Source organism: Crocuta crocuta, unplaced genomic scaffold, assembly GCF_008692635.1.
Source record: "Crocuta crocuta isolate KB4526 unplaced genomic scaffold, BGI_CrCroc_1.0 scaffold383, whole genome shotgun sequence".
In the NCBI taxonomy this organism is placed as follows: domain Eukaryota; kingdom Metazoa; phylum Chordata; class Mammalia; order Carnivora; family Hyaenidae; genus Crocuta; species Crocuta crocuta.
Genome location: NW_027531897.1, coordinates 197,856 through 225,275, shown reverse-complemented (window position 1 = coordinate 225,275; position 27,420 = coordinate 197,856). Strand labels below are relative to the sequence as shown.

Here is a 27,420-nt window from a genome sequence, read left to right as displayed (position 1 = left end):
CCTGTTATTGTTTTGGTTTCTCCTTGAGGTCACTTTAGTCACAGGTTGACATCAGTTGCCTTTTTTGTCAATTTTTTAAATGCTTATTTATTTTTAAGAAAGCATGCATGAAGGGGAGGGGAACAGCAAGAGAGGGAGACACAGAATCTGAAGCAGGCTCCAGGCTCTGAGCTGTCAGCACAGAGCCTGGTGGCGGGGCTCAAACCCTCAAACCCAACCGGGAGATGGTGACCTGAGCCAAAGTGTGGCACCTAATCGACTGGGCCACCCATGCGCCCCCCATCAGTTGCCTTTTTTAATGTACTGCAGCTTGCGTGCACACTGGTAATTCCATACGTATTAGCAGGCATCTCAAACATCACAAACTTGTCCAAAACTGATCTTATCACCCCTCACCCTCTCAGTAATTGCAACTCCAACCTTTCAGTAACCCAACTGAAAACTGGGTCATTGGATCTTTTCTCCTAATACACATCTACTCTATTGACAGGATCTAGATAGAATCCTGTCCTTCTCACTAGCTGCACTGCCATACTACACTAGTCCAAACCACTATCATTCCTCAGAAGATATTAAAATGTTCAGAGACCCCCACCAGATTTCAGCAGCCATCACTCAACCCCCTTTCTCATGCAGTTCCTGAAACACATCATTGTGCTTCCACCTCAGGACCTTAGCACTTGCGGTTCCTTTTGTCTGGGGAAGTCTTTCTCTAGGTATCAGGATGGTTAACTCCCTTTCTCTATTCTGGTCATGGTTCAACCATCTTCTCAGTGAGGATTCCTCTGGCTAAAATATTTTAAGCTGCAACCCTTTCCTCCTTACATGTTTAATTTTTTTTTTTAAATAGTTGATTGTCAAGTTGGTTTCCGTTTAATTTCTTTTTTAAAAAAAATTTAAATGTTTATTTTTGAGAAAGACACAGAGCGCAAGCAGGGTGGGGGCAGAGAGGGAGACACAGAATTGAAACAGGCTTCGAGCTGTCAGCACAGAGCCGGAGGCGTGGCTCGAAGTCACAAACCACAAGATCATGACCTGAGCCAAAGTCCCAGGTCTAACCTAATGAGCCACCCGGGCGCCCCTATTGTTTGATTTCTACTGGCACTATCACCATTTGATCCAACATGCTTTTCTTGAGAAGTATATCCATAGGAGAAGCAAAATTCCACAAGGGGAAGGATTTGTTCGTTTTTCACTGCTATTACTCAGTGCCTAGAACTGTCTCAGGCCCACAGTAGGCGCTCAGTAATACTTGTTGCATCAACAGCAGGAGCAGCAGAGCCCCAGAAACCCGATGCCCAGCAAGCTTCTGGCCTAGCTGCTGCTGCTTTTAGAGTCCTTCACGCCAACCTTTTAGAAATAATNCTCTCTATGGGTACCCGCTGGAAGTGGGAGAAGAGGCCCGTGCTCGCACCCTAAGTCAGCTCTGGCTACCATCGGCGGCCCACGATGGTACCCGGAACCGTCGCTCGAAGCAACCGGAACGTTTTGTCCGTCGCCGCTGCGCGCAGGGGAAGGATTTCATCAGAGGCCTTGGAACCGACTGGGCGGAGCTTCCGGGCAGAGAGGGATTCAAGAGACCGGTGAGTTCGTGGGTAGAGCTCCCTGTGGAGCCAAGGTGGGCACCGACTGGGGGCCGCGGCAGCTTGGAGGGCTTTCGCGTGCGGCCACGGAGGCCAAATGGTTCCGAGCAGCCCCGTAGGGATTTGAGGGTGGGAGGGAGCGTCTGGAGGGAGAGGAGGGCAACTTCCGTCGCGGAGCTGTATAGAAGCGTGTGGGGCTGTAGTCTAGAGGATGGCTCTCCTTCCCTAAGGCAGGACGCGAGTTTTGGGAATTGTGGTCCTGGCTTCGAGTTTGACCTACCTCCAGCTGTGTGACTTCGAGAGAGTGTGAGCCTCGAGTTCCAAGTCTGAACACAGGGCAATGATCACCCTTGCCTGGCTCGCAGCGTTTGGCAGGGTGAGGTGCGAGTAAAAGCTTCATAAATTGCGACGCTTGGTGCAGATCTCATTTTTAGCATTCTGAGCTCATTGCCCAAAATCATACCAACAGGCTCACCCTAGGAGAAATGGCTTTTCAGGGTTTTGATTCCGAGGAAACGAATCAGCTTTTGGAGATGCTGACCGAAGAGGTCATCAAGTACATCTCTCTCCAGGATGCATAACTTCTTTCTCTATTCATAACATGCGTTATAAACATCCAGCTTCCCTTGGAACATCAGCAGTTACGGGAAGCTTAATACCTCTGTAATTTCCCTTTGCAGACAACTCTAAGAAGTCCTTGTATCCAGTGAGCCAGAAGTGTCCCTGTTTGCAGGCTCTACTCATCAGTTCTCAATGTTTCTCAGCTTTCAGAGAATTAAAAGCAGTAGACTAAGAATAAAATAACAGTTTAAATATTGATATGATAGATGCCAATAGTGTCGTTTCTAAGAATTTGAGTTTGAAAACATCAAGAATGCTACGTAAATTTTGATTTTTGTAATTCACAGTAATTCAGAAACTTTGATGGAGCATCAAAATGTTCAACTTAGTCACGATATGCTGTTTCTACACTGATCGTTAAATTTACAGGCACCAGCATAGTGTGTTGAAATAGTACAAATGTTAGAATTAACTCACTTGTCATTATTTCAGGCAGTCTTTTGAAGTATATACTAAAGTAGATCACCAGATTCCTGAAACAAATAGATCTCTTCCAATGCCAGGGAGTGGTTTGTGACTTCAGTAAGAGACATACAGAATTTTAGCGAATAAAACCTGATGATAGCAGGTGCCTCAGCACTGATACCATAAAAGTAGTTTGCAACTTGTCATAGATTTTAATTTCAGAAGTCCATTTATAGATCAGTTCTTTAAATCTTAAAATGTATGTTTCTGTAGTGTTAGTGGATGGGCACCTGGGTGGTTCAGTCAGTTAAGTGTCCAACTTCCGCTCAGGTCATGATCTCCAGGTTGCTGAGTTAAAGCCCCACCTGGGACTTTGTGCTCAGAGCCTGGAGCCTGTTTAGATTCTATGTCTCCAACTCTCTCTGCCCCTCCCCTCTTCGCACTCTGTTTCTCTCAAAAATAAACATTAAAAGTTTTTTTCTAAATAAAATATAAAAAAAAATACAGTGTGAGTGAAGCATAAGGTCTTGCATATGATCCTTATTACAGAAATTAATTTTTCCTCTGCCAGTGATGGGATTTGCTTTGTCTTTAATGTCTTTGTGGCCTTTAGGATTCCTTTGATCTTTTGTTTATGAAAGAAGGAGGCTGATAGTGAAAGTGTAGGGTAGGCAGGGAGATTCCATTGGGGAGGAACGGAATGTAGGTGTGACTGGAATGTTTTTTTACTTGGTTATGGTTAATAGATTACCCCCCCACCAGTTTATTCCCTGATTATTAAAGAAATATATGCTCATAAGAAAAATACAAAAATATGGGAATGCCTGGGTGGCTTAGTCTCTTAAGCATCTGATTCTTGATTTTGGCTCAGGTCATGAACTCACAGTTTGTGAGATCGAGCCCCATGTCGGGCTCTGTGCTTTCCACCCCCTCCGTGCCCCTGACCCTGCTCGCACACACATATTCTCACTCTTTCCAAATAAATAAACTTAAATATATATATGTATATATATATGAAAACACAGAAAGTAATAAGCAAAAAACCAATCACTCTTCATCTAAATGAAACCATGTCCTATTAATTGAATTACTAAACATTTCCTTTATCCTTTTTTAATACTTCAGATTATAATATAGTTTTAATATTGTGTCCTTTTTTTGAATTATGAGCCATAAGCCTTTACCATTTATAAACAGTAAATTTCAGGTGCGCTTGGGTGGCTCAGTCAATTAAGCACCAACTTCGGATCAGATCTGATCTTACGGTTCGTGGGTTCAAGTCCCCCTGTCGGTCTCTGTGCTGACAGCTCAGAGCCTGGAACCTGCTTCGGATCCTGTGTCTCTGTCTCTCCCTCTACCCTTCCCCTGATCATGCTCTGTCTGTCTGTCTCTCTCTCAAAAGTAAAATAAACAGTAAAAAAGTTATAAATAATAAATTTCATTTTTAAATTTTATTTTTATTTATTTTTAATATAATTTATTGTCAAGTTGGATAACATACAGTGTGTACAGTGTGCTCTTGGTTTTAGGGGTAGATTCTTGTTATTCCTGGCTTACATACAACATCCAGTGTTCATCCCAACAAGTGCCCTTCTCAATGCCCATTGCCCATTTTCCCCTCTCCCCCACCCCCAATCAACTCTCAGTTTGTTCTCTGTATTTAAGAGTCTCTTATGGTTTGCCTCTGTCCCTCTCTATTTGTAACTACTTTTTTCCCTTCCCCTCCCCCATGGTCTTCTGTTAAGCTTCTCAAGTTCCACATATGAGTGAAAACATATGTGTCTTTCTCTGTGACTCTGTGTGTCTCTTTCTCTGGCTGACTTATTTCACTTAGCATAATACCCTCCAGTTACATTCACATTGCTGCAAATGGCAGGATTTCATTCTTTCTCATTGCCAAGTAGTGTTCCATTGTATATATTAAACCACACTTCTTGGGGCACCTGGGTGGCTCAGTCGAATGGGCGTCTGACTTAGGCTCAGGTCATGATCTCGCAGTCCATGAGTAAGGACCCCGCGTCGGGCTCTGTGCTGACAGCTCAGGGCCTGGAGCCTGCTTTGGATTCTGTCTCCCTTTCTCTCTCTGCTCCTCCCCCACTCGCTCTGTCTGTCTCCCAAAATAAAAAATAAAAGACATTAAAAAATTAAAAAAAAATAAACCACATCTTCTTTATCCATTTATCAGTTGATGGACATTTGGGCTCTTGCCATAATTTGACTATTGTTGAAAGCACTGTGATAAACCTTGGGGTACATGTGCCCCTATGCATCAGCACTCCTGTATCTTTTGGAAAAATTCCTGGTAGTGCTATTTCTGGGTTGTAGGGTGGTTGTGTTTTTAATTTGAGAAACCTCCACACTGTTTTCCAGAGTGGCTGCACCAGTTTGCATTCCCACCAACAGTGCAAAAGGGTTCACATTTCTCCACATCCTCACCAACATCTGTAGTTTCCCGAGTTGTTCACTTTAGCCACTCTGACCGGTGTGAGGTGGTATCTCAGTGTGTTTTTAATTTGTGTTTCCCTGATGATGTTGAGCATTGTTTCATGTGTCTGTTGGCCATCTGGATGTCTTTGGAAGAGTGTCTGTTCATGTCTTCTTCCCATTTCATCACTGGATTATTTGTTTTTTGGGTGTTGAGTTTGGTAAGTTATTTATAGATTTTGGATACTAGCCCTTTATCTGATATGTGATATGCAAATATCTTTTCCCATTCCTTCCATTGCCTTTTAGTTTTGTTGATTGTTTCCTTTGCTGTGCAGAAGCTTTTTATCTTGATAGATGAGGTCCCAGCAACTCATTTTTGCTTTTAATTCCCTTGCCTTTGGAAAAGACATGTTGAGAAAGGAATTCCTGCGACTGAGGTCAAAGAGGTTGTTGCCTGTTTTCTCCTGTAGGGTTTTGACGGTTTCCTTTCTTGCATTTAGGTCTTTCATCCATTTGAGTTTATTTTTGTGTATGGTGTAACAAAGTGGTCATGTTTCAGCAATAGCATGTTTCTATCCAGTTCTCCTAGCACCATTTGCTAAAAAGACTGTCTTTTTTCCATTGGATACTCTTTTCTGCTTTGTCAAAGATTAGTTGGCCATACATTTGTGGGTCCAATTCTGGGTTCTCTATTCTATTCCATTGGTCTATGTGTCTCTTTTTATGCCAGTACCAAACTGTCTTGATGATTATAGCTTTGTAGTAGAGGATAAAGTCTGGGATTTTGATGCCTTTGCTTTGGTTTTCTTTTTCAACATTGCTTTGGCTATTTGGGGTGTTTTGTGGTGCCATACAAATTTTAGAATTGTTTGTTCTACCTTTGAGAAAAATCCTGGTGCTGTCAGCACAGAGCCCAATGTGGGGCTCAAACTCACAAATCTGAGCTGAAGTTAGGCACTTCACCAACTTAGCCACCCAGGCGCCCCAATGATATATTGTGTAGAAGACAGATTCCTGTTACATCTGAAGGAAGTTCTCTCTGCTTCCTGGTTTTCAGTGTCTTTTTACTTCCTCAGATTGAGGAAGTATGATTTGTTCAAGTACACCTTCCGCCCCTTTCTCTCTCTCATCTTCTGGAATTCCTCTGATACGAATATTATTATGTTTTATTGAATCACTTAGTTCTCTAATTCTCCCCTTGTGGTCTATAATTTTTTTATCTCTCTTTTTCTCAGCATCTTTTTCCATAATTTTATCTTCTGTTTCACTTATTTTCCCCTCTGTCCTTTCAATCCTTGCTCTCACCGCATCTAGTTTATTTTACGCCTCATTTACAGCATTTCTTGTTCATCTAAAAATTCCTTGTTCTCTGCAGCAATAGTTTCTCTGTGTCTATTATGCTTTTTTCAAGCCCAGTGATTATTCTTATGACTATTATTCTAAATTCTTGATCAGATATATTGTTTATCTCTGTTTTGATCAATTCTTTAGCTGTCATTTCTTCCTGGAATTTTTTTTTAATGTTTTATTTATTCTTGAGAGACAGAGATAGAGTGTGAACAGAGGAGGGACAGAGAGAGAAGGGGACACAATCTGAAGCAGGCTACAGGCTCTGAGCTCTCAGCACAGAACCCCATGCGGGGCTTGAACTCACAGACTGTGAGATCATGACCTGAGCTGAAGTCAGCCACCCAACTGACTGAGCCACTGAGGCGCCCCTTCCTGGAATTTCTTTTGAGGAGAATTCTTTCTCTTTTGTCATTTTGGCTAGTTTTCTGTCCCTTATGTGTTCTAAAAGCTTGTTCTATGTCCTGCGCCTGTGAGGACTACTATATTAAAGGGGAGTCCTATGCTGTCCAGGGCCTGATCATTCAGGAGGTGTTTTTTGGAGTGTTACTTGCTCTCTGTTGTTGTTACTCTGATTGTTTTATCTCCCTACTGGTAGTGATGTTTTGGACCCTCCACCAGGTGTGCTTTGATTTGTTCCTTGAAGTAGCCCTGGAGAAAACAAACAAAACAAAACAAAACAACAAAAAACCCCACAAAACAACAACCACAAAAAATACCAATGGGTGGGGCAGTATTGATGGAAGAGGCCTTATCCCATGCAAAAAGAGAAATGACAGGGGCGGAAAAACAAAAGAAAAGAAAATAGACCCGTCAGAGAAACTATACCAGTTAATCTAGAGAGAGGGAGGAAAATAAAGAAGGAGATACAGAACAAGTATAAAAAAAATAGATTAAATATGTCTGCTTAAACAAACCAACAACCAGAATAATCAGACTAGAAGATGGAAGAAAACAGGAGAAAAGGCGGGGGGGGGGAGGGGAATATATATATATATATATAAAATAAAATATATATAAAATAAGAGTTTTCCAGAAATTAAATCAGAACATGCAGAATCACTGAGTGTTTTGGAACCAGTAGCAGCGCTGGTCTGGAAGAGAGGCTGTCGTTTGTGGGTGTCCATCCCACGCTAGTAGAAACACAGTTACCAGGCACAGAGGGGCAGGGTTTGGTGTAGGTGGATCCTGCCTCCACTGTGGGCCGCCAGGTACTCCCCAGGGGCCCCCAGAGACATCTCTGTCCCTCTCCAGCCTGAACTCTTGGAATTCAAAGTCCTTTAGTCTCAACACTGCTGTGTTTGAGGGGCAAGGGAACGTCAGGTCCCCCTACTTCTCTGCCATATTGGATCTCTCTATAAATTTCATTTGAAAACTCATGATTATAGCTCGCTTCGGCAGCACATATACTAAAACTCATGATTATTATGGAGCACCTGACTGGCTCAGTCACTAGAGCATGTAACTCTTGATCTCAAGGTTGTGAGTTCCAGCCCCACATTGGGATTCAATTTTAATCATAGTTAAAATTTTTGATTGTGGAAAATTCACACATACACAAAATTGGACAGGTAGACAATACAATGACTCACCATGCATCCGTCACTCAGCTATAATAGCCAGCATTTGCAGCTGAACTTGTTTCATCTACATTTTTACTGACTTCCCCTAATTCTGTGGTCTTGTCCTATGACACATTTATAATGCATTTTTGTTTTTAAAAATTGTAAAAAGATGTTTATCTTCAATTGGTGCCAGCTTTGTGCATAAATGTATTTTTTCTTAGGAATGGGAAAAAGAGTTTCATGAGAATTTTGTGAAATATTTTCATTCAACTATTAGTGAATAAATTGCAAAGAATTCTACGACCTTGCATTCTCTGTTTTTATTTATTTTTTTACTTTATATGTTTGCTTCCCTCTCTTTACTTTTCAGATTGAAATGTATGAATTCAGTGACAAATATTTTTAGAAATTTCACAGTCTGATGATTTTTACAGGATATTGAATAATACATTTAAGAAAAGAAAATGGATGAGGAACCTGAAAGAACTAAGCGTTGGGAAGGAGGCTATGAAAGGACATGGTGAGTAGGGCATCTTACTCTCTTTCTCTTTTAGACAGTGTTTCTCATTGTTTCACAGCTTTATCTCTCTTGTCTTCCAGTGACTGTTGTTGTTTTTTTTTATTACTATTATTCATTCATTTTAAGTTAATTTATTTTGAGAGAGGACCAGGTCAAGCATGAGCACAGGGCAGGTAGATAGAGAGGCAGACATAGAATCCCAAGCAGACTGTTAGTGCAGAGCCCAGTGCTGGACTCAAACTGACTAACCCTTGAGGTCATGACCTGAGCCAAAATCAAGAGTCAGACACTTAACCAGCCGAGCCACCCAGGCACCCCTCGGTGACTGGTTTTCCTAATACATTTATTAAAGTGTATTTAACACATGTTTTCACTACCCCAGTAAGATCCTTCATGCCCATTTGCAGTTAATTCTATTTGTATCTCTAGCCCTACGCAACTACTAATGTACATTCTGACTCTGTGGATTCGCCCTTCTAGATATTTCATGGAAATGTAATCATATAATCTGTGGTTATTTATGTCTGGCTTCTTGCACATAACATTATTTTCAAGGTTCATCCATGTTGTAGCAGAGATCAGAAATTCATTCCTTTTTATTGCTGAATAGCATTATATTGTATACCATGTTTTTATTCATCTATTCACCAGTTGATTGACATTTAGACATACATTTTCATTTCTTTTGGGTTGATAAATTTTTAGCTTTTCTTTTCAAATGAGTAATTATTCCTTATAGGGAGATTCTTAAAGAAGATGAATCAGGATCACTTAAAGCTACAATAGAAGACATTCTCTTCAAAGCAAAGAGAAAAAGGTATGTAAACTTTTTGTAATTGTGTTATAAAAGGTAAAATTTATTCAAGTCTTTCTGTCCACATATACCCACTCTTTAGTACTTCATTTCAGCTGTGTCCTGACCTTTAAACTCCTGAATAGGGTGAAGGAACCAGCAACCTAGCATCTCAGCAAGGAATTAGGTCTTCAGGGAGTATCCAAATGCCTGTAATTAGGGGGGGGCCCATAAGTGAATAATTTATTTCCCTAAAAAAATGCAGGTTACTTGAAAAGTTATATAGATTTGGGGGGTAATAAAGGACATTCTATTAAAATGTTTGCATAATTTTAACAGAGTATTTGAGCACCATGGACAGGTTCGACTTGGAATGGTATGTTAATTTTTTTATATAATTTTTTTTAATGTTTATTCATTTTTGAGAGAGAGCAAGTGGTGGAGGGGCTGAAAGAGAGGGAAACAGAGGCTCCAAAGTGAGCTCTGCACTAATAGCAGAGAGCCCAATACAGGGCTTAAACTCATGAACTGTGAGATCATTACCTGAGCTGAAGTCGAATGTTCAGCCAACTGAACCATCCAGGTGCCCCTAATATTTTTTTCTTTACCAGGACAGAAATAGTCGGGTTACGGAAACATTTTGTCTTGACAGAATAACTAATAGTAAGACAACCGACCTTTTAAAAGCATATATGAAAAATATACGTGTAGAGGGTCCTTGTGTGCCTCATTCTGTTGAGTGTCTAATACTTGATTTCAGATCAGGTCACAGTCTCATGGGTTCATGAGTTTGAGCCCTTCCTCTGGCTCCATCGTGGGCACGGAGCTTGCTTACTGTTCTCTCCTTTTGCCCTTTTCCCCATCTCTCATGCACGCTCTCTCACCCTTAAAAAAAGTGTGTGTGTGTGTGTGTGTGTGTGTGTGTGTGTGTGTGTGTGTGAGATATGTAAATACTAAATGACATTTTTATTTCTTAGTCAAAAATGTTTTTGAAAATTGTCTTTGTTTTTTTTTGGTAGATGCGTCATCTTTATGTGGTAGTAGATGGATCAAGAACGATGGAAGACCAAGATTTAAAGCCAAACAGATTGACTTGTACTTTAAAAGTACGGTAAAATCATTCTTAGTTATACTAAATGTGGCAAAGGACACTGAATTCTAAAATAAATTTTTTTTTCTACAATAGCTTTATTAAGATATAATTCACATACCATAAAATGAACTTATTTAAAGTATAACGTTAAAGTTTTTTGTATATTTACAGAGTTGTTCAACACTATTTCCACAATCAATTTTAGAGCATTTTTATCATAAAAAAAAAACCTGTACCATTTAACAGTCACTCCCTTTTGTCTCCCAACCCATCTCAGACCTAGGCAACCACTAATGTACTTTCTGTCTCTACAAATTTTCTTATTTGAACATTTCATAGAGATGGAAACATACAACATGTCATCTTTTGTGACTGGCTTCTTTTGCTTAGTATAATGTTTTCAAGATTCATCTATGTTGTAGCAGTTATCAGTACTTCATGTCTTTATTTTTGCCAGACAATATTCCATTGTATACAACACTGGATTATTCCCACTTTTGGGGGCCTTTATGAATAATGTTGCTGTGAACATTCATGAATACATTTTTACATGGGTCCTTTTTTCTCTTCTAATGCTTGATTTTAGCCTGGGTATTTCATGTTTCATGCATTTTTCCCTGGCCCAAGAGAATAGCAGCTGGGATGGAGTGGTGTACACGAAAGGAGGAGAGCCCAGCTTGGGTGCATGCAAGCTGTGTTGGGTTTCTGGGGACACACTTTCTCTTCTGAGGTTATACTGTCCTGTATCTTGTTTACTGTAACTAACCAGCAAGAGAGGAAGGATATAATGCATTTCCATGATGAGATATTCCCAGACTTTGAGCTCTTTCCCTCAATTAAGTGTGAAGTTTGGATAGTTCTCTTCTGACAAGGAAAGTCTGTTCTTGATTGCCTTCCCTATGCATTCATAATTTCTGGCAGAAGAGGGAAAAGATAAGAATATTCTCTCTCTTTTTACTTTTTAACAAAAGCAAGCGTATTGGTGAAATTTCTCAGGACTTTTGAGTCATGATTGGGGCTTCAGAGGAATAGAGTGAGGGAGAGGTCAAGACATACTGCTGGTCTCCATTCTTCTTCCAAATCCTCTACTCCATTTTTTGTACACAAGTTCTTAAAATTTACTAGATTAGATTTGCCCTTTACCTTCTCTTTTGGTGAATTTGTGTGTTGTGCTTATTGGAATATTGATCAACTCTCCACAGTTGAATATCCACAGCATTCTCTCTCTAACATACTCCAGTTGGAATGTTGTCTTCACAACTACATTTTCAAGGTCCACCCTAACCGCCAGGATGTGAAATTCAATGCCTTTTTATCTTTAGCAATAAATGAAACAGTTGACCACTTCTCCCTCTTTTGTGTGTATGTGTGTGTGTGTATGTGTGTGTGTTTTAAGTAAACTGTATCCCTGATGTGGGGCTCAAACTCTTGACCCCAAGATCAAGATTTGCACACTCTTAAGTACTGAGCTAGCAAGGTGCCCCACCCATCCTTCTTTTGACTTTGGTTACGAATAATCCCTTTATTTGCTTCTTGAGCTCCTCTCCAACTTTCCAGTGCTGGAGTGCCCTAAGACTTGGTCATAGTTCTTCTCTTTTTCTTTCTGTCCTCTTCTCTTGAGTAAATATCATACATTCCCATGAAGGAACTTTTTTAAAGAATTTCTTTTTTTTTTTGTTTTTTTTTTTAGTTATTATAAACTATAGCTAAGTAGAAGGACTTTCACATCATTTTGGAAAATGATACAACAAAATGGCCAATTATTTATGTTCTTCATTTCTGTCCTTCTTCCCTAATCAGCATCTTGCTTTGTCAGTCGGTTATTCCTTTTCTTTACTGAATTTTCATTCTCTTTGGACTTCATTCAGATTAGTCCCCTCACCTTATGAACGTATTCAGATTATTCCTAACTTGTCAAAACCCATCCTTGCTTCTGCCATTCATTCTCCTGTGTTTGGCTTCATTGGATCTTTCCATGTTTGGATTGTTTCTGTCTCACCACCTCCCATTTTAAATTCAGGCTTATTTAGTTTGTGATTTTTATTTATTTAATATTTTTAAATTTATTCTTAATATTTTTACTAAGCAGCTTTTGAAAATCTACATGCCTAAAAATCATGAAGTGATGCTTGATAAAAGGGCTTCACAAAACATGTTCTGATGGTTATTATTTTGCCCTTATATAGTGTTTTTGTTTTCTTTAAACAGTTGTTGGAATACTTCGTAGAAGAATATTTTGATCAAAATCCTATTAGTCAGGTATGTAGATAACTGATAGAATTCAGAATTAGGTTCCTGATATTACTGCCAGTTATAATTTATTTTTAAAACATTGGACACATCTTCTGTGGATTATTAAGTGATCCAGATTGTGTACCAGTTTCTGGTACACTTATCAATGAAAAGCAAGGTAACTCTAGAAGTTAAATAATGTACAGTGAAATCATAGTTAAATTGATGTCAGAAGCATCATGAGAAAAAATTTCTCTTATGTTACTTATTCCTTTTGTAATTACTAATTTAGGTTATGTACATTCTTCTCAAGAAGAATTAAATTGTTAAATTAATGATCATTTTTGTTTTTATTTTGAGATTGGAATAATTGTAACAAAGAGTAAAAGAGCTGAAAAACTGACCGAACTCTCAGGTATGCATAAAATTACCTTTACAGGACTCAAGGACTCGGCTTTATTTATTCAACCTTGTTTGTAACCCTGTTTATAAGGTTGCCTAATAAGTAAAATGTAGACTTCTTTTATACTCTCGTCATGAAACACTTAATAAACCCTTCATTAAACTCTTGGTATTTAAGATGAACTGTTTTAAATTGAGTTCTGTACAATAATGAATACTACTGCAGTGAATGTAAATGTTTATTTAAGATTCATTCATTCTTATCCTGAAAGAATTAAGATAAAATTGTTGTAACCATTCTAAAAATGCACTTAGTCTTAAAATTAATTTTTTGTAAGTTAAATTTCTAAAGAGCCAAGAGCTTAAAAATTGAATTGTAATTATTGTTAATAATTCATTTTTTCTGCTTATACGGCATGACTAACTGAATTTTATTCTCTTAAAAAATAGTTCAGGAGGGGTGCCTGGGTGGCTCAGTTGGTTGAACATCCAACTTCGGCTCAGGTCATGATCTCATGGCTCATGAGTGAGCCCTGCATCAGGCTCTGTGCTGACAGCTCAGAGCCTGGAGCCTGCTTCGAATTTTGTGTTTCCCTCTCTCTCTGCCCTCCCCCTGCTCTCTTTCTCTCTCTTAAAAAATAAATAAACTTAAAATTTTTTTAATTAAAAATTTAATTTAATTAAAAACTTCTTTTTAATTAAAGAAAATCCTCTAGATATTCCAGTAGACCTCTTGAGGATACCCTTTGTCTCTCTAATCTGAATCACTGCTATAAACCACACTGACAGTAATGTAGTAGGCTTTTTTCCTGTACTCACAATACAGTAGGAGATGAACAAAATATTTTGTATGGTATGGTAGAAAGAGAAGTAGATAGAGGGCCAGGAAATGTAGGTTTAAGTTCTGGTTGTGCCACTGGGTAGGTGTTTGTCTTGAGGCCAGTTATTTAACTTGTTAGATTTGTTTCTCACTTATGAAATGATGAATTTGGACCTAGTAAGGTACTTTTTTTAAAATGTCTATTTATTTTGAGAGGGAGAGAGAAAGAGTGCTTGTCGAGAAGAGGGTTAAGAGAGAGGGAGATAGAGAATCCCAAGCAGGCTCTGCACTGACAGCACAGAGCCTGCCTTGGGACTTGAACTCAGGAACCGAGAGGTCATGACCTGAGCCAAAATCAGGAGTTGGATGCTTAACTGACTAAGCCGCCCAGGTGCCCTGGTACTTTTCATTTTTAAAATTTTAGGATTCTATGAATAAATACTTGAAATTTATATTAAGTAATGGCCAATGCTTGGTGTTTTAAAACTTATTTAGATAACTAAGAACACCAAGAAGCTCCAGGTAGATGAATGGACAAAGAAGACAGATAATTCACATCAGAATAAAAAGAAAAACTCGGGGCGCCTGGGTGGCTTAGTCGGTTAAGCGTCCGANTTTAAAAAAAAAAAAAAAAAAAGAAAAAATAAATAGCTCTCATGGTTTGTGAGATTGAGCCCTGTGTCAGGCTGTGCACCGGCAGTGTGGAGCCTGCTTGGGGTTGTTGGGATTGTCTCTCTCCCTCTCTGCTCCCTGCCCCTGCATGCACTCTGTCTCTTTCTCTCACAATAAATAAACTTTAAAAAAAATTTTTAGTCAAACAAGCAATCAAAAAACAAAACGAAACCACTCAACATTGTATTGTTTTATGTATTTTAAATGATGAAAATGAAGTTTGAAAAGCAGTACACTGCTTGTTGAACCATGGAGAAACTGGTACTTATAGTGCTGATGAGCTCATTAATTTGTTTAAGATTTTTGGGAAAAACCATTAAAATGGTTGTTCCTTAGAATTTATACTTAGGAAACATTATGAAAGAAGAAGCCGCCTCCTTCTGCAGATAATACTAATGACAAATTGGGAAGAGATGTTCAACGGTATGGAAGTAGTTTGATGAATTATCTGATAAAATCAATTTAATAATGTTTTGATTATCATTAAAGTGAAGACAGTGTTGAAATAGGAGAAACTGTCTAACTGTATTTCATTGAATCTCAGATTCCATCATTTGTAAGATGGCTTTATTTTATGAGCCATCAAGCTTAACTTTAGCATATAAACTTTGACCCAGTGTCCGATGATAAATGTAAATTGTTCATATCAAAAACAGAAAAAAATTATTTTTTACACCAGCTTCTTGATAATTTGACATGTCTGGTAGCTCTTCTAAAGAACTTGGCAATTTCTCTTCACTTTATATGTATTGGTTGGTGTGAAATAGACAATCTTTTCAGATGTCAGTTCAGTAACAGAAGATAACACAGCTATGTTTACTTGTGGAGATCTTCCTTTCTTAGGTCGTATAAAACTCCTTTTTTATCCCCTGAATAAAAAATAGGGAATTACAGTCATTCTTTTATCAGTGAAGTTTTGCTTCACTAATAATAAATTTATACCTCACTTCTCTGTTCCTTGCCTTTCTACATAAACATATAACCTTAGCATTAATAACCTTTTTTAGAAACATGTTATGTTATGTTATGTCATATTATGTTAAGTTAGAGAGTGCACAGGCAAGGGAGAGGGGCAGAGGGAGAGAGAGAAAGAATCTTAAGAGGCTCCATGCTCAGTGCGGAGCCTGATGTGGGGCTCAGTCCCACAATCATGACCTGAGCTGAAATCAAGAGTCGGATACTCAACAGACTGAGCTTCCTGGGCCCCCAAGAAACACTTTAAATGGCAGTTAGATTGAACATGAATAGCACAAACAGGGTACGTGATGCAGTTGGTACAACACCTCAGGAGCCATCCTTAGGTTCCCATGTAACCAGGCAGTGATGCTCATGTCACAAGTGCTGTCTGGCTGCCGGTGGTTGTAAGACACAGCGTGATTTCAGAGATGTTAAATTGTAAAAATGTAGAAGCCTTAAAAATGATGAAATAGGGAAACACTAAAAGTAAAAAGTTGTGCCCTTTAATGACATTTAAAATATGCCCTAACAGGGCGCCCTGCTGGCTCAGTTGAGCATGTGACTCTTGGTCTCAGGGTCATGAATTCAAGCCCCGTGTTAAAAAGAAATGTATGTTGGGGCACCTGGATGGCTCATTTGGTTAAGCATCTGACCCTTGATCTCAGCTCAGGTCTTGATCTCAGGGTTGTGAATTTGGGCTCGGCGTTGGGCTCCATGTTGGGCATGCAGTCTACTTAAAATAAAAAAAAAAAAACAAAGTATGCTAATAGGAAGATAATTTTTATTCTGTTTTTCAATTTGAAGTAAAAGTTTATATAACAAACATTTCTGATAAAAGTGCCACTTGCTATAAAAATATAAATTGAGGAGATTCTGTTCTTTAATAACATGGATAAGTAAATATAGGCAAAAACTCAAATTTCTATAATGTATAATAAAATTTTATTGTAAGTAGATTATTACATTTTTATTTTAGGAAACCCAAGGAAACACATCACGGCTTTGAAGAAAGCTGTAGATCTGACCTGCCACGGAGAACCGTCTCTCTATAACTCATTAAGCATGGCGATGCAGACTCTAAAGTTGGTATTTTACGTTTTTTTATTTATAATTCATTTTCAGTTTTTTGAATGAATTGAGATGATAATGTATTAATATGTGTGTCCATAAACTGAGCTGTAGTGAAACTGTTATTAAGAGAAATAATGTGATGTCATTTATGATATTTAGTGTGGTATTGGTTTGTAAATTTTTATTTTACATCTTAGCTGGTAAGATAGTTTCTTTTATTTTTTAATTAAAAAAAATTTTTTTAATGTTTTGTTTTTGAGAGAGAGAGAGACAGAGACAACATGAGCAGGGGAGGGTCAGAGAGAGAGGGAGACACAGAATCTGAAGCAGGCTCCAGGCTCTGAGCTAGCTGTCAGCACAGAGCCTGATACAGGGCTCAAACCCACGAACCATGAGATCATGACCTGAACCGAAGTCAGACGCTTAACTGACTGAGACACTCCGGCGCCCCAAGATAGATTTTTAAAGGTTTTAGAAAAACAGAATTAAAAATGTAGCAGTATTAGTACAAAGAAAATGTTGATGAAAATTATTTTTTTGAAAATTGATTATATATGGAATTTAATGTGGTATAATAATTGTGAGTTTGCTGTACATTTGTTGACTTTTCTTAACTTATTTTGTTAATTATTTTGCAAATTTAATAGCACACTTTTCCAGCAAGTTCAAGTATTTGGAATGTAGCTTAGACCCTAGTGAAAATATTCTTTTAGTGTTAAGCTCCTATATTTTATCCCTGGATTGTCCTGGTTTTTATACCTTTATATAATAGATATTTTTCTAGTTTTGAAATAGTGAGGAGGTAATACCCACATTAAAGATAGGCAGAATAGCAGCATCCACAAATGAAATATGAGAGCCCAACAATGAAGAGATTAAGAAGAAAGCTATAAATAACTGATAAAATTGCCTCCAAAAAGCATAAAAATCTGTTTAGTATTGGAGAAAACAGCTCATCATGTCGCAAAGTCTAAATCAAACATGAGGATTTTTAAATTATAGCCTTTAAAAAGAAGTATGTTGGGGCGCCTGAGTGGCTCTGTTGGTTATGCATCTGACTCTTGATTTTGGCTCAAATTGTAAGATTGAGCCTCACTTCGGGTTCTTTGCTGTGTTCTGTGCTAGGCCTGGAGCCTGCTTAAGATTTTCATTCTCTCTCTCTCTCTCTCTTTCTCTCTCTCTTTCTCTGTCAGCCTCTCCTATGCTTGCTTGTGCACTCTCTCAAAAAATAAAATAAAATAAATACTAAAAAATATATAAAAAAGAAGTATGTTACTGTTGTCAAGACATCTTAAAGTCGATCCATATGGTATGTTCATACTTTCCAGTGTACACTTTAGACTGTATGAAATGAATCTACTAGTTTGAAAGCTTCATGATATCAGGAACCTTATACAGTCTTGCTTACTACTCTATCTCATAACCTAAAAAGAGAATTCAGTAAATATTTATGGAATGAATAAATGAATCAATTTTTTGCATAGCTAATTTTAGAAAATTTTATAGTAACATACTTAGAGTATAGTCACAATTCATTCCTTTGCAGTGTTAAATGGGATATTCTATAGTCCAAATAAATAAACCACAAGTACTGCTTTTTCTAGGCAAAGTAATTCATTAATCTGTCCCTAATTGGAATATATTTTACCTCTCTGTAGACACATGCCTGGACATACAAGTAGAGAAGTGCTGATCATCTTTAGCAGCCTCACAACTTGTGATCCATCTAATATCTATGATCTAATCAAGGTAGAGCCCATACATTTCCTTATATTCAAAGCCAGAGTTTCAACTCCAAAGAGAATTCTGTAGTGAATTTATTACTAGTTTTCAGAAACTTGCTTCTTAAGCACATTAATTTTTGCATGTTTTTTTTTCTTTCCCCCAAACGCTGCATTTACATGGATTTTATGAAGACCCTGAAGACAGCTAAAATTAGAGTGTCTGTTATAGGACTGTCTGCAGAGGTTCGGGTTTGCACCGTACTTGCTCGTGAAACTGGTGGTATATATCTCGAATCTTCAGTATTTACTCATAATTCCTATGTAAGAAATAACAGTTGATTAATTAAATTAGGATGTTTTAGGGTGCCTGGGTGGCTCCGTCGATTGGGTGTACAACTCTTGATATCAGCTGAGGTCATGGTCTCACAGTTCATGAGATTGAGTCCCAAGTGGGGCTCTGCACTGATAGCATGGAGCTGGCTTGGGATTCTCGGTCTCCCACTCTCTCTGCCCTTCCCCTGCTTGCTCTATCACTCTCTCTCTAAATAAATAAATAAACGGGGAAAAAATTGTAAATCAGGATATTTTCAAGCTACTAAATTTAAATCACTTCATGTCCTGGGGCGCCTGGGTGGCTCAGTCGGTTAAGCGTCCGACTTCGGCTCAGGTCATGATCTCACAGTTCGTGGGTTTGAGCCCCGTGTCTGGCTCTGTGCTGACAGCTCAGAGCCTGGAGCCTGCTTCGGGTTCTGTGTTTCCCTCTCTCTCTGACCCTCCCCTGCTCACACTGTCTCTCTCTCTCTCTCTCTCTCAGAAATAAATAAAACATTTAAAAAAAAATTAAAAATAAATAAATAAATAAATCACTTCATGTCCTGAAGTCTATAGTATGTATAGTCATCTTAAATGTATTATTGATTCTGTAAGATATCATCTCAAAATGCAAGGACCTTTAGTAGTTATGTCAGTATTTAGAGAAAGCATTATAACTCTTGAAATGCTAGAAATTTCACTAATGTGTAATACTTTGTAAAGATCTTATAACTTGGCTTTAATTAAACTGTAAATATAGTTATTCCTAGAGAAGTCAACTTAGAGATGTCATTTAAACGAGTTTTTGAAAAATGATCATTTAACTTAAATACTTATTTTGAAAATGTACATTTCCAGATGGTGTAACTTTCAGAATTACATAGAAATTACAATTGATACTCGTGTCTGGAAAGCTGATATGTCTTTTTCCTCTTCCTTTTCGTCTTGCTAGGCACATACCATGTTATCTTAGATGAAACCCATTACAAGGAATTGCTGACACATCATGTCAGTCCCCCGCCCGCTAGCTCCGGTTCTGAATGCTCACTTATTCGCATGGGTAAGTGTTTAGTTTATGTTGTTGTAAAACGGATACTTAAAAATGGCTGTTTGGGGAAAACTAATTTGACAATAAACTATTTGTAAAAAAAAAAAAAAAAAAATGGCTGTTTGGGGTCAAATTAGACTTGCTGCTTTTATTTGTACACAATCATTTTAATGTTTAAGAATTTATTTCTTTTAACTTAAATGTTTCATAATTAGAGAAAATTATCCTGTTGAAGCAACCTTGGAAAATACAGAGAAGTTAAAAGAAAACTAAAGCCTGGGCACCTAGTTGGCTCAGTCAGTTAAGCGTCCAACTTTGGCTCAGGTCATGATCTCATGGTTCGTGAGTTTGAGCCCCACATCGGGCTCTGTGCTGATAGCTCAGAGCCTGGAGTCTGCTTCAGATTCTGTGTCTCCCTCTCTCTCTGCCCTTCCCCCACTCACTCTCTGTCTCTCTCTCACTCTCTGTCTGAAAAATAAATAATAAAACATTTTTAAAAAAAAACATGTTGTCCTATCACAACAGTCATTACTGTTTTCTTTTGAAGGCTAGAAAGGTACAGAGACACTGCATTTATAGAAAAATTCTTTTTGTATTAAGAAATTTAAAAGATAAGCTACAAAATTCTTTGTACTGTTTGGTCAAAGCTCTATAATACAGGGCGCCTGGGTGGCTCAGACAGTTAAGCAGCCGACTTCAGCTCAGGTCACGATCTCATGGTTCATGACTTCGAGCCCCGAATCAGGCTCTGTGCTGACAGCTCAGAGCCTGGAGCCTGCTTCGGATTCTGTGTCTCCATATCTCTCTGACCCTCCCCCACTCATGCTCTGTTTCTCACTGTCTCAATAATAAATTTAAAAAACATTTAAAAAATAGCTGCATAATACAAACTGCAGAGGCAGAAAGTGGCAGGGAGGTACATCACATTGCTTAAAAGGGATTTGAGAGGGTTGCATCTGGCTATTTTACTCTGGAGAGCATGTGAGTCTTGATCTCAGGGTTGTAAGTTTGAGCCCCACTGTGAGTATAGAGGTTACTTAAAATCTTTAAAAATAAGTAAAATAAAATATTTTTTAATAAAGGGATTTTTTCAAGAGAAGAATGATGGGTTTTGCATCATCTAAAATAATTTTTCTTTTTCTTATATTTTGTAATACTTTTATATATAAACATTATATATAGTTTTATTATAAAAATTTTATAATGAACCCATTTTGTTTTCAGTAGAAAAAGGCATAAACTTTATAAGTATGAAAAAGAGTCTCTTTATACATTTTTTAAAAAGTTTATTTATTTTTAGAGAGAGAGAGAGAATGAGATGGGAAGGAGCAGAAGAGAGAGGGAGAGACAGAATCCCAAGTAGGCTCTCCACTATCAGCACAGAGCCTGACCTGGGGCTCGAACTCATGAACTGCTGAGATCATGACCTGAGCCAAATTCAAGAGTTGGACGTGAAACTGAGCCTGTGTTCTAGCTCTCTGTCTGAAAAATAAACATTAAAAAACAAATGAAAATTAAAAATTAAAATGTTTATTACTTATTTTGAGAGAGAGAGCATGAGCGAGCACTTGCACATGCCACTGTGGGAGGGGCAGAGAGAAATAATCCCAAATAGGCTCAGTGCTGTCAGCGCACTGCCCACAGGGCTCTATCTCAAGAACCATGAGATCATAACCTGAGCAGAAATCCAGAGTCAGAGGCTTACCCGACTGAGCCACCCAGGTGCCCTGTGTTTGTTTGTTTAATATACACTTAAAAAAATTTTTTTTTTATGTCTATTTATTTTTGAGAGAGAGAGAGACACACACACACACAGACCAAGTGGGGGAGAGGGCAGAGAGAGAGGGAGACACAGAATCCCAAGCAGGCTCCAGGCTCTGAGCTGTCAGCACAGAGCCTGATGCAGGGCTAGAACCCACAAACTTTGAGATCATGACCTGAACCGAAGTCGGACGCTCAACCGACTGAGCCATCCAGATGCCCCTAATATACATTATTTAACTGTTAGTGAGATGGAATGCTTTTCTGTCTTTTTTTTAGTCCATTCATAGTACTGGTGACCTCTCCTGTTTCCTCATCTGTAAAATGATGTAAGTGTCTATCTCATGGTGTGTAGCAGCAGTTGACTTAATATACATGAAGCATACAGAATAATACTTGACGTAAACACTCAATACATTTTAAATGTTATGTTGGCTAATTTTTTTTACTTACTGATACATATTTTTAGCCCATTTTAAAGTTATTTAAACTTATAATAATTTATTCTTCAAATTGATTTGTTAGCCATTTAGGAATATAAACCCATTTTCATCACCTGGTGCAAATATTTTTTCATTTGGCCATTTAACTTTACTTATTTTGATATGTAGAGAGACTTAATATTTATATGTAATGAAATTTTTTTTTATAGTTTCTGCTTCTCTTAGACTTGTTTTTAGGATTTAAAGATATGTATGAGGTGTCTGGGCGGCTCAGTTGATTAAGTGTCTGACTATTGGCTTCAGCTCGTTTCATGATCTTGCAGTTTGCGGGTTCAAGCCCCACACTGGGCTCCGTGCTGACAGTGCAGAACTTGCTTGGGATTCTCTCTTTCCCTCTCTCTCTCTGCTCCTCCCTGGCTCTCTCTGTCTCTCAAAAATAAATAAACCTAAAAATTTTTTTTTTTTAATAAGAAAAATAAATAAAGATATGTATGGAGGGTCTCCTGGGCACCTCAGTCTGTTAGCATCCAACTGGCTAACTTTAGAATCTGCGGCCATCTGTCTTTCCCCCATTTTCTCCACTTTTAATTTTTTTTATAGCCTGGTATACTATACTAGTATAATAAACCATTCTAAAAGGCAGGAGAGAGAACTTTTGTACAACTTTGTGGGCTTTCTGGTAGGAATATTTTTAGCTTCCTAGTCTTAGAATTTTGCTATGTGCTTGGAAAAAGAAATTAATACATTTTCTTCTTTAAAGGATTTCCTCAACATACCATTGCTTCTCTGTCTGATCAAGATGCAAAACCTTCTTTCAGCATGGCGTAAGTAAAAACTTTGAAACTGTCAATGATAATGTTTTTACATTTTTAATTTAACCTTCGTGTACGTTACAAGTTTAAAAAAACCTAAAGTTACATGGGCTTGCAGTGTAATGGCTTTTGTAAAAGGTTACCTTCTATATAGCTATAACAAGGAGTGAGGACTATCTCTGTTTACTCCAGTGGAGTAATTTCAGGATGTGTTATTAGGTAAAACAACAAGACAGAGAAAAGTATATAGTATGCTGCCAATCCTCTAAGAAGAAGGTAGAGATTTGACTAGATATACATACTTATTTATATTAATGATAAGAAGAATAATGGAAATAAAAAGTAAAAACTGAAAAAATATTTACCTGGGCAGTATGCGGAGAAAGCCAAAAGGATGGCTTCTAGACTTTTCTGAACATACCTTGTCTTAAGTGTACAGCCTTATAGTTTACAGAAATATGAAGCAAAGTTAAAGAGAGTAATTTCTTGATTCTTAAAAATCACAAGTAAGACTTGTATCTCCAGCTATAAAGGTACCATAGGGACTGAATTTACTTTCCTCCCTCCTGCCAGACAAAACATATAACACAGTGATACTCAGACACGGACAACAGGCAGTGCATGTAAACGATCACTGAAAGAAGGGAAACAAGTGAGGTGAGCCCTGTGAGTGCAGCTTACTGCCTAGAGGGAATATCTAGGCCACAGTACAGGAGGGGAAACCCACAGAGACCATGGAGGTCTTGATCAGCTGAAGAAACAAAGTTCAGAGTTTGGGAAGCTGAAATGGCTATAATTTTCCAGGCACAGTACTAGAAAGAAAAGGGCTGTACAGAGAACTCTTGGGATCGCAGGGACTTCCCTGGAATCATCAGGTGAGTTATGAGAACTGCTATTAGAGGCCCAGGAGAGAACCCCTGAAGAGGTTCTTTCAGTGGCAGCTTAGTCCCTGGAGCTCACAGGGGCAGGGAATAGTTCATGTTCCCACCAGTCAGTATGGAGAGACCTCTTAACAGTGGGCATTGAATAGTGTCCTCAGTAATGGAACCAAATTAACCCCAGACTAACAGCTATGAAGGACAGCCTAATGAACTAAAAAGCAAGTTTTGAACAGATCAAACGATTTCCAAGTTACTTCCAAGTATATTCTAGAATATTCTATACTTTATTTCCAAGTATATTCTAAAAAAGGCCCCAATATATTTAAGGAAAAATCCAACACCTAAAACAAAGCAAAATTCATAATGTCTGGCAGCCAAAAATGACCAGGCATGCAAAGAAGTATGAAAATATCACCCATAACAAGGAGAGAATCATTGAACAGAAACATATCCAGAAACAGCACAGTTGATAATGTATTAAAACAGCTGTTAGGAAAAAGACCCAAATCAAAGTTTTAGACACAAATGTCTGAGATGAAAAATATCCTGGATGAGATTAACAACAGATAGAGTCCCTGAAGAAGAAAACATGAGTGAATTCAAATATGTTAATGCAAATTGAGGCCCCTGGCTGGCTCAGTCAGTAGACCATACGGCTCTTTATCCCAGAGTTGTGAGTTTGAGCCCCATGTTGGGTGTAGAGATTACTTAAAAAAACAGACAAACCAGAAAACAGACATTTATGCACACTATTCCAAACAGAAATGCAAAGGAATAAAAAGGTAAAGAATGAAACTTGCATAAGTAAACTATGAAACCACTTCAAGATTTTAAAATCAAGGTAGGATACTTTGTTTTGCTGTAACCATTCCGATCTTTATATATAATTTAAAAGTAATGTTTCCTCCCGCAGGCACTTGGATAGCAACACTGAGCCAGGACTTACATTAGGAGGGTATTTCTGCCCACAGTGTCGAGCAAAGTACTGTGAACTTCCAGTTGAATGTAAAATCTGTGGTAAGAAACCACCTGATCTTTATCCAGTAAATTAATCTTGAATAACTTCTTACATATATTGCTATTAAAGTAAATGTTAATATTAAGCTTTGCCTATGTTTCCGGATTTAATCTGTGAGAAGAGTATATTTTTTATTGAATGCCCCATTCTTCCTTTCTAAGAATAAACCTGGCACTCTAGAACAGTTTTCTGATTCTCTTTCTGAAGTGGGTATGTTCTTGAAAGGCATTGCAGTAGGTCTAGTAGACATTTTTGCAGCTCTTACTTTTATAGAGTAAATAAATATCAGGAGAATGAGGAATTAAAGTAATAGAATTGAATTTTATTTCATTTATAAGTAGGCACATTGCCAAGAGAGGTCACACAATTAGTGACAGAAGACTCCATCCTGGAATCTCCTTTTTAAAGGAGATTCTTTTAAAGAAATTAATACCAACAGTCCTAAAAAAAAAAAATACCTTGAAAATATTTAACCTATCATTTGACATTTCAGCCATCGTCTTAATAACGTTTAGGCTATTACATATGAGTCTCTGTTTTATTTGTTAGGTCTTACTTTGGTGTCTGCTCCCCATTTGGCACGATCTTATCACCATTTATTTCCTTTGGATGCTTTTCAAGAGATTCCTCTAGAAGAACATAATGGAGAAAGGTATAGTGTTTTGATTAATTTGTATCTGTTGTACACAGTAATGTTTGAGTGCATTGTTACTGCATATTAAAAGATAGTCATATTAATTTGGGCAAGATGACTTCTGATACAGAGAATGAGATGGTAGAATACCTTGGTTATGACTGAAATGACTTATTATTAGAGAGATCTGGATTTCCAGGAATGAATTTCCCTAAGCCCACCTATGTAGAGTAAGTGTAGTTGTATACTGATATATCAGCTCTGCAAAACAACAAAAAAGCCCTCATTTGTAGCCTTAGCCAATTTCTGTGGTGTAAAACCAAAGGATTTATCCAGAAGGCCTAATAGTATGGTCTAACGTCCTTTAGCTATTTCTCTCCTAAAGAATATTTTCTACTATTGAAGGACAGAACTTTGTGGATTGAAAGGGACTGTCAGGTGCCTAACATAGTTAGGAAATATAAACCCACACTAAAGTTTATTGTTGTGAAATTTTAGAATACACAGCAAAATACTAATTGTGAGCATTTCTGGAGAGGGAAAATTAGGTCACATAATCTGAAAATAAGATTATTTTGCTTCTTAGCAATACTGGACGCTAGAGGGAGCAATTTCCTTGAAAATTTGGAGTGAAAATTATTAACAACCTAAATTACATACCTGGCAAACCTATCAATTAAATGTAGGTAGAATAAAGACATTTTCAGACTTGTGAGGCCCCAAAAAGAGACTTTGTGGGGAAGCCGTGGAAGAGATGATTCAAAGGAACTGAGAAAGAATGACTGGAAGAGAATAGAAATATTTATCTAAACAAAGCCCTAGGATGGTGATGAGGGGAGATTACAGAATGACACTTGTGTGTCAGATATGGAGAATAAATAATCCAGCTTGGAGAAGGTCTGAAGGTTCTAGCTAGGAGAGTTGTCACCTGGAGGATGAATTCTTGATGTCCGTGAACACAGAAACTTTGAGACTTCTCAGGGAAGGGTTGGGGCTGAGTTATTACGTAATTATATAGAAAACTAAGCTTGTGGATCACAATATAGTCATTAATGCCACACAAAATTTTTTTTTGCTTATTTATTTTGAGAGAGAGAGTGGGGCAGAGAATCAGCCGTCAGCAGAGTCCCATGCAGGGTTCTGTCTCACAAACCATGAGGTCACGACCTGAGGCAAAATCAAGAGTCATATGCTTAACCAACTGAGTCACCCTGATGCCCCTAGCAAGAAACATTTTGAAAAGAGGAAGAGTTTTATTACGTGGCTCAGCTTAATATGTTTATATAGTCATAATAAACCAAACATTTAATAATGTTCTGTTCAAAATTAGAAAGAATCAAGAATTAGTTGTGTGTGTACATGCTGTTGGTTCAAGAAGGTTGAAAGAGAATTAAATTATCATCTTCCATAGTAGGAGGCTTATAGCCAATGCCAGAAAAAAACAAAAGATTTCCCTATAAGCGTAGGTAACTATCAAACAGTTAACAGTTTTGAAAGTGAGGAACTGGAAATGAAGTGGGGGTGGGTGGGGAGAGGGCCTCTATTTTTTGTAGTAAGCTTTGGAAACTTAAAAAAAATTTTTTTTTACGTTCATTTTTTTTTATTTAGAGAGAGAAAGCTGGGGAGGGGGAGAGAGAGAGAGAGAGAGGGAATCCCAAGTTCTGTCAGCACAGAGCCCAACACTGGGCTCAAAACTCATGAACCACAAGATCATGACCTGAACCAAAGTCGGATGCTTAACTTACTGAGCCACCCAGGTGCCCCAAGCTTTTTTGTTTATTTATTTATTTTATGAGAGAGAAAGAAGCAGAGAAAGAGAGGGGAAGGGAGAGAATCCTAAGCAGGCTCCACGCTATCAGCACAGAGCCAAATGCAGGGCTTGAATGCACAAACTCAGAGGTCATTAGTCTATATCAAGAGCCAGATGCTTCAGCCACCCAGGTGCCCCCGTTTTGGGAACTTGTAATTCTTTAAACCATTCCTTGAAAATTAAGCCCTTAGGCCTCCCCAAAGAAATTAATTTCTCTTCCATCTATATAGAATTGTATCAGCTATGTGCTATCTTTGGGAGAGTTGTAAAATAGTCACTCAGAGTATTTTCTGTAGGGCTTAATTCCCTGGTGGAGTCACAATAAGGGAAGTGTGTTCATATTTAACCTTGATAAAAATAAATTTAAAATTTTTATGACTATTTTTTAGCCCAAACAATTTTTGTTAGTTGAAGTATATTTGACATATAATATCCTATTATTTTCAAGTGCACATCATAGTGACTCGAT

General features: G+C 37.9%; 1 protein-coding gene across 3 annotated transcripts in view; it reads left to right on the top strand.

The window, feature by feature from the left end:
• Window positions 1–1,537: 1,537 nt before the first annotated feature.
• The window catches only part of LOC144239471 (general transcription factor IIH subunit 2), a 28,617-nt gene continuing 2,734 nt past the window's right edge, over window positions 1,538–27,420 (top strand). The window contains exons 1-14 of one of the 3 annotated variants that reach the window (XM_077773528.1): window positions 1,538–1,583; window positions 8,383–8,468; window positions 9,208–9,285; window positions 9,601–9,637; window positions 10,281–10,367; window positions 12,563–12,613; window positions 12,947–13,001; window positions 16,414–16,519; window positions 18,167–18,257; window positions 18,425–18,512; window positions 19,497–19,604; window positions 22,557–22,620; window positions 24,403–24,506; window positions 25,057–25,159. In XM_077773528.1, coding sequence (XP_077629654.1) covers window positions 8,413–8,468; window positions 9,208–9,285; window positions 9,601–9,637; window positions 10,281–10,367; window positions 12,563–12,613; window positions 12,947–13,001; window positions 16,414–16,519; window positions 18,167–18,257; window positions 18,425–18,512; window positions 19,497–19,604; window positions 22,557–22,620; window positions 24,403–24,506; window positions 25,057–25,159 — 1,028 coding nt within the window. In that variant the 5' untranslated portion in view covers window positions 1,538–1,583; window positions 8,383–8,412. Of the gene's footprint in view, window positions 1,619–8,382; window positions 8,469–9,207; window positions 9,286–9,600; window positions 9,638–10,280; window positions 10,368–12,562; window positions 12,614–12,946; window positions 13,002–16,413; window positions 16,520–18,166; window positions 18,258–18,424; window positions 18,513–19,496; window positions 19,605–22,556; window positions 22,621–24,402; window positions 24,507–25,056; window positions 25,160–27,420 lie in introns of those variants that run through there. The other 2 variants (XM_077773529.1, XM_077773531.1) reach the window with 2 other exon arrangements.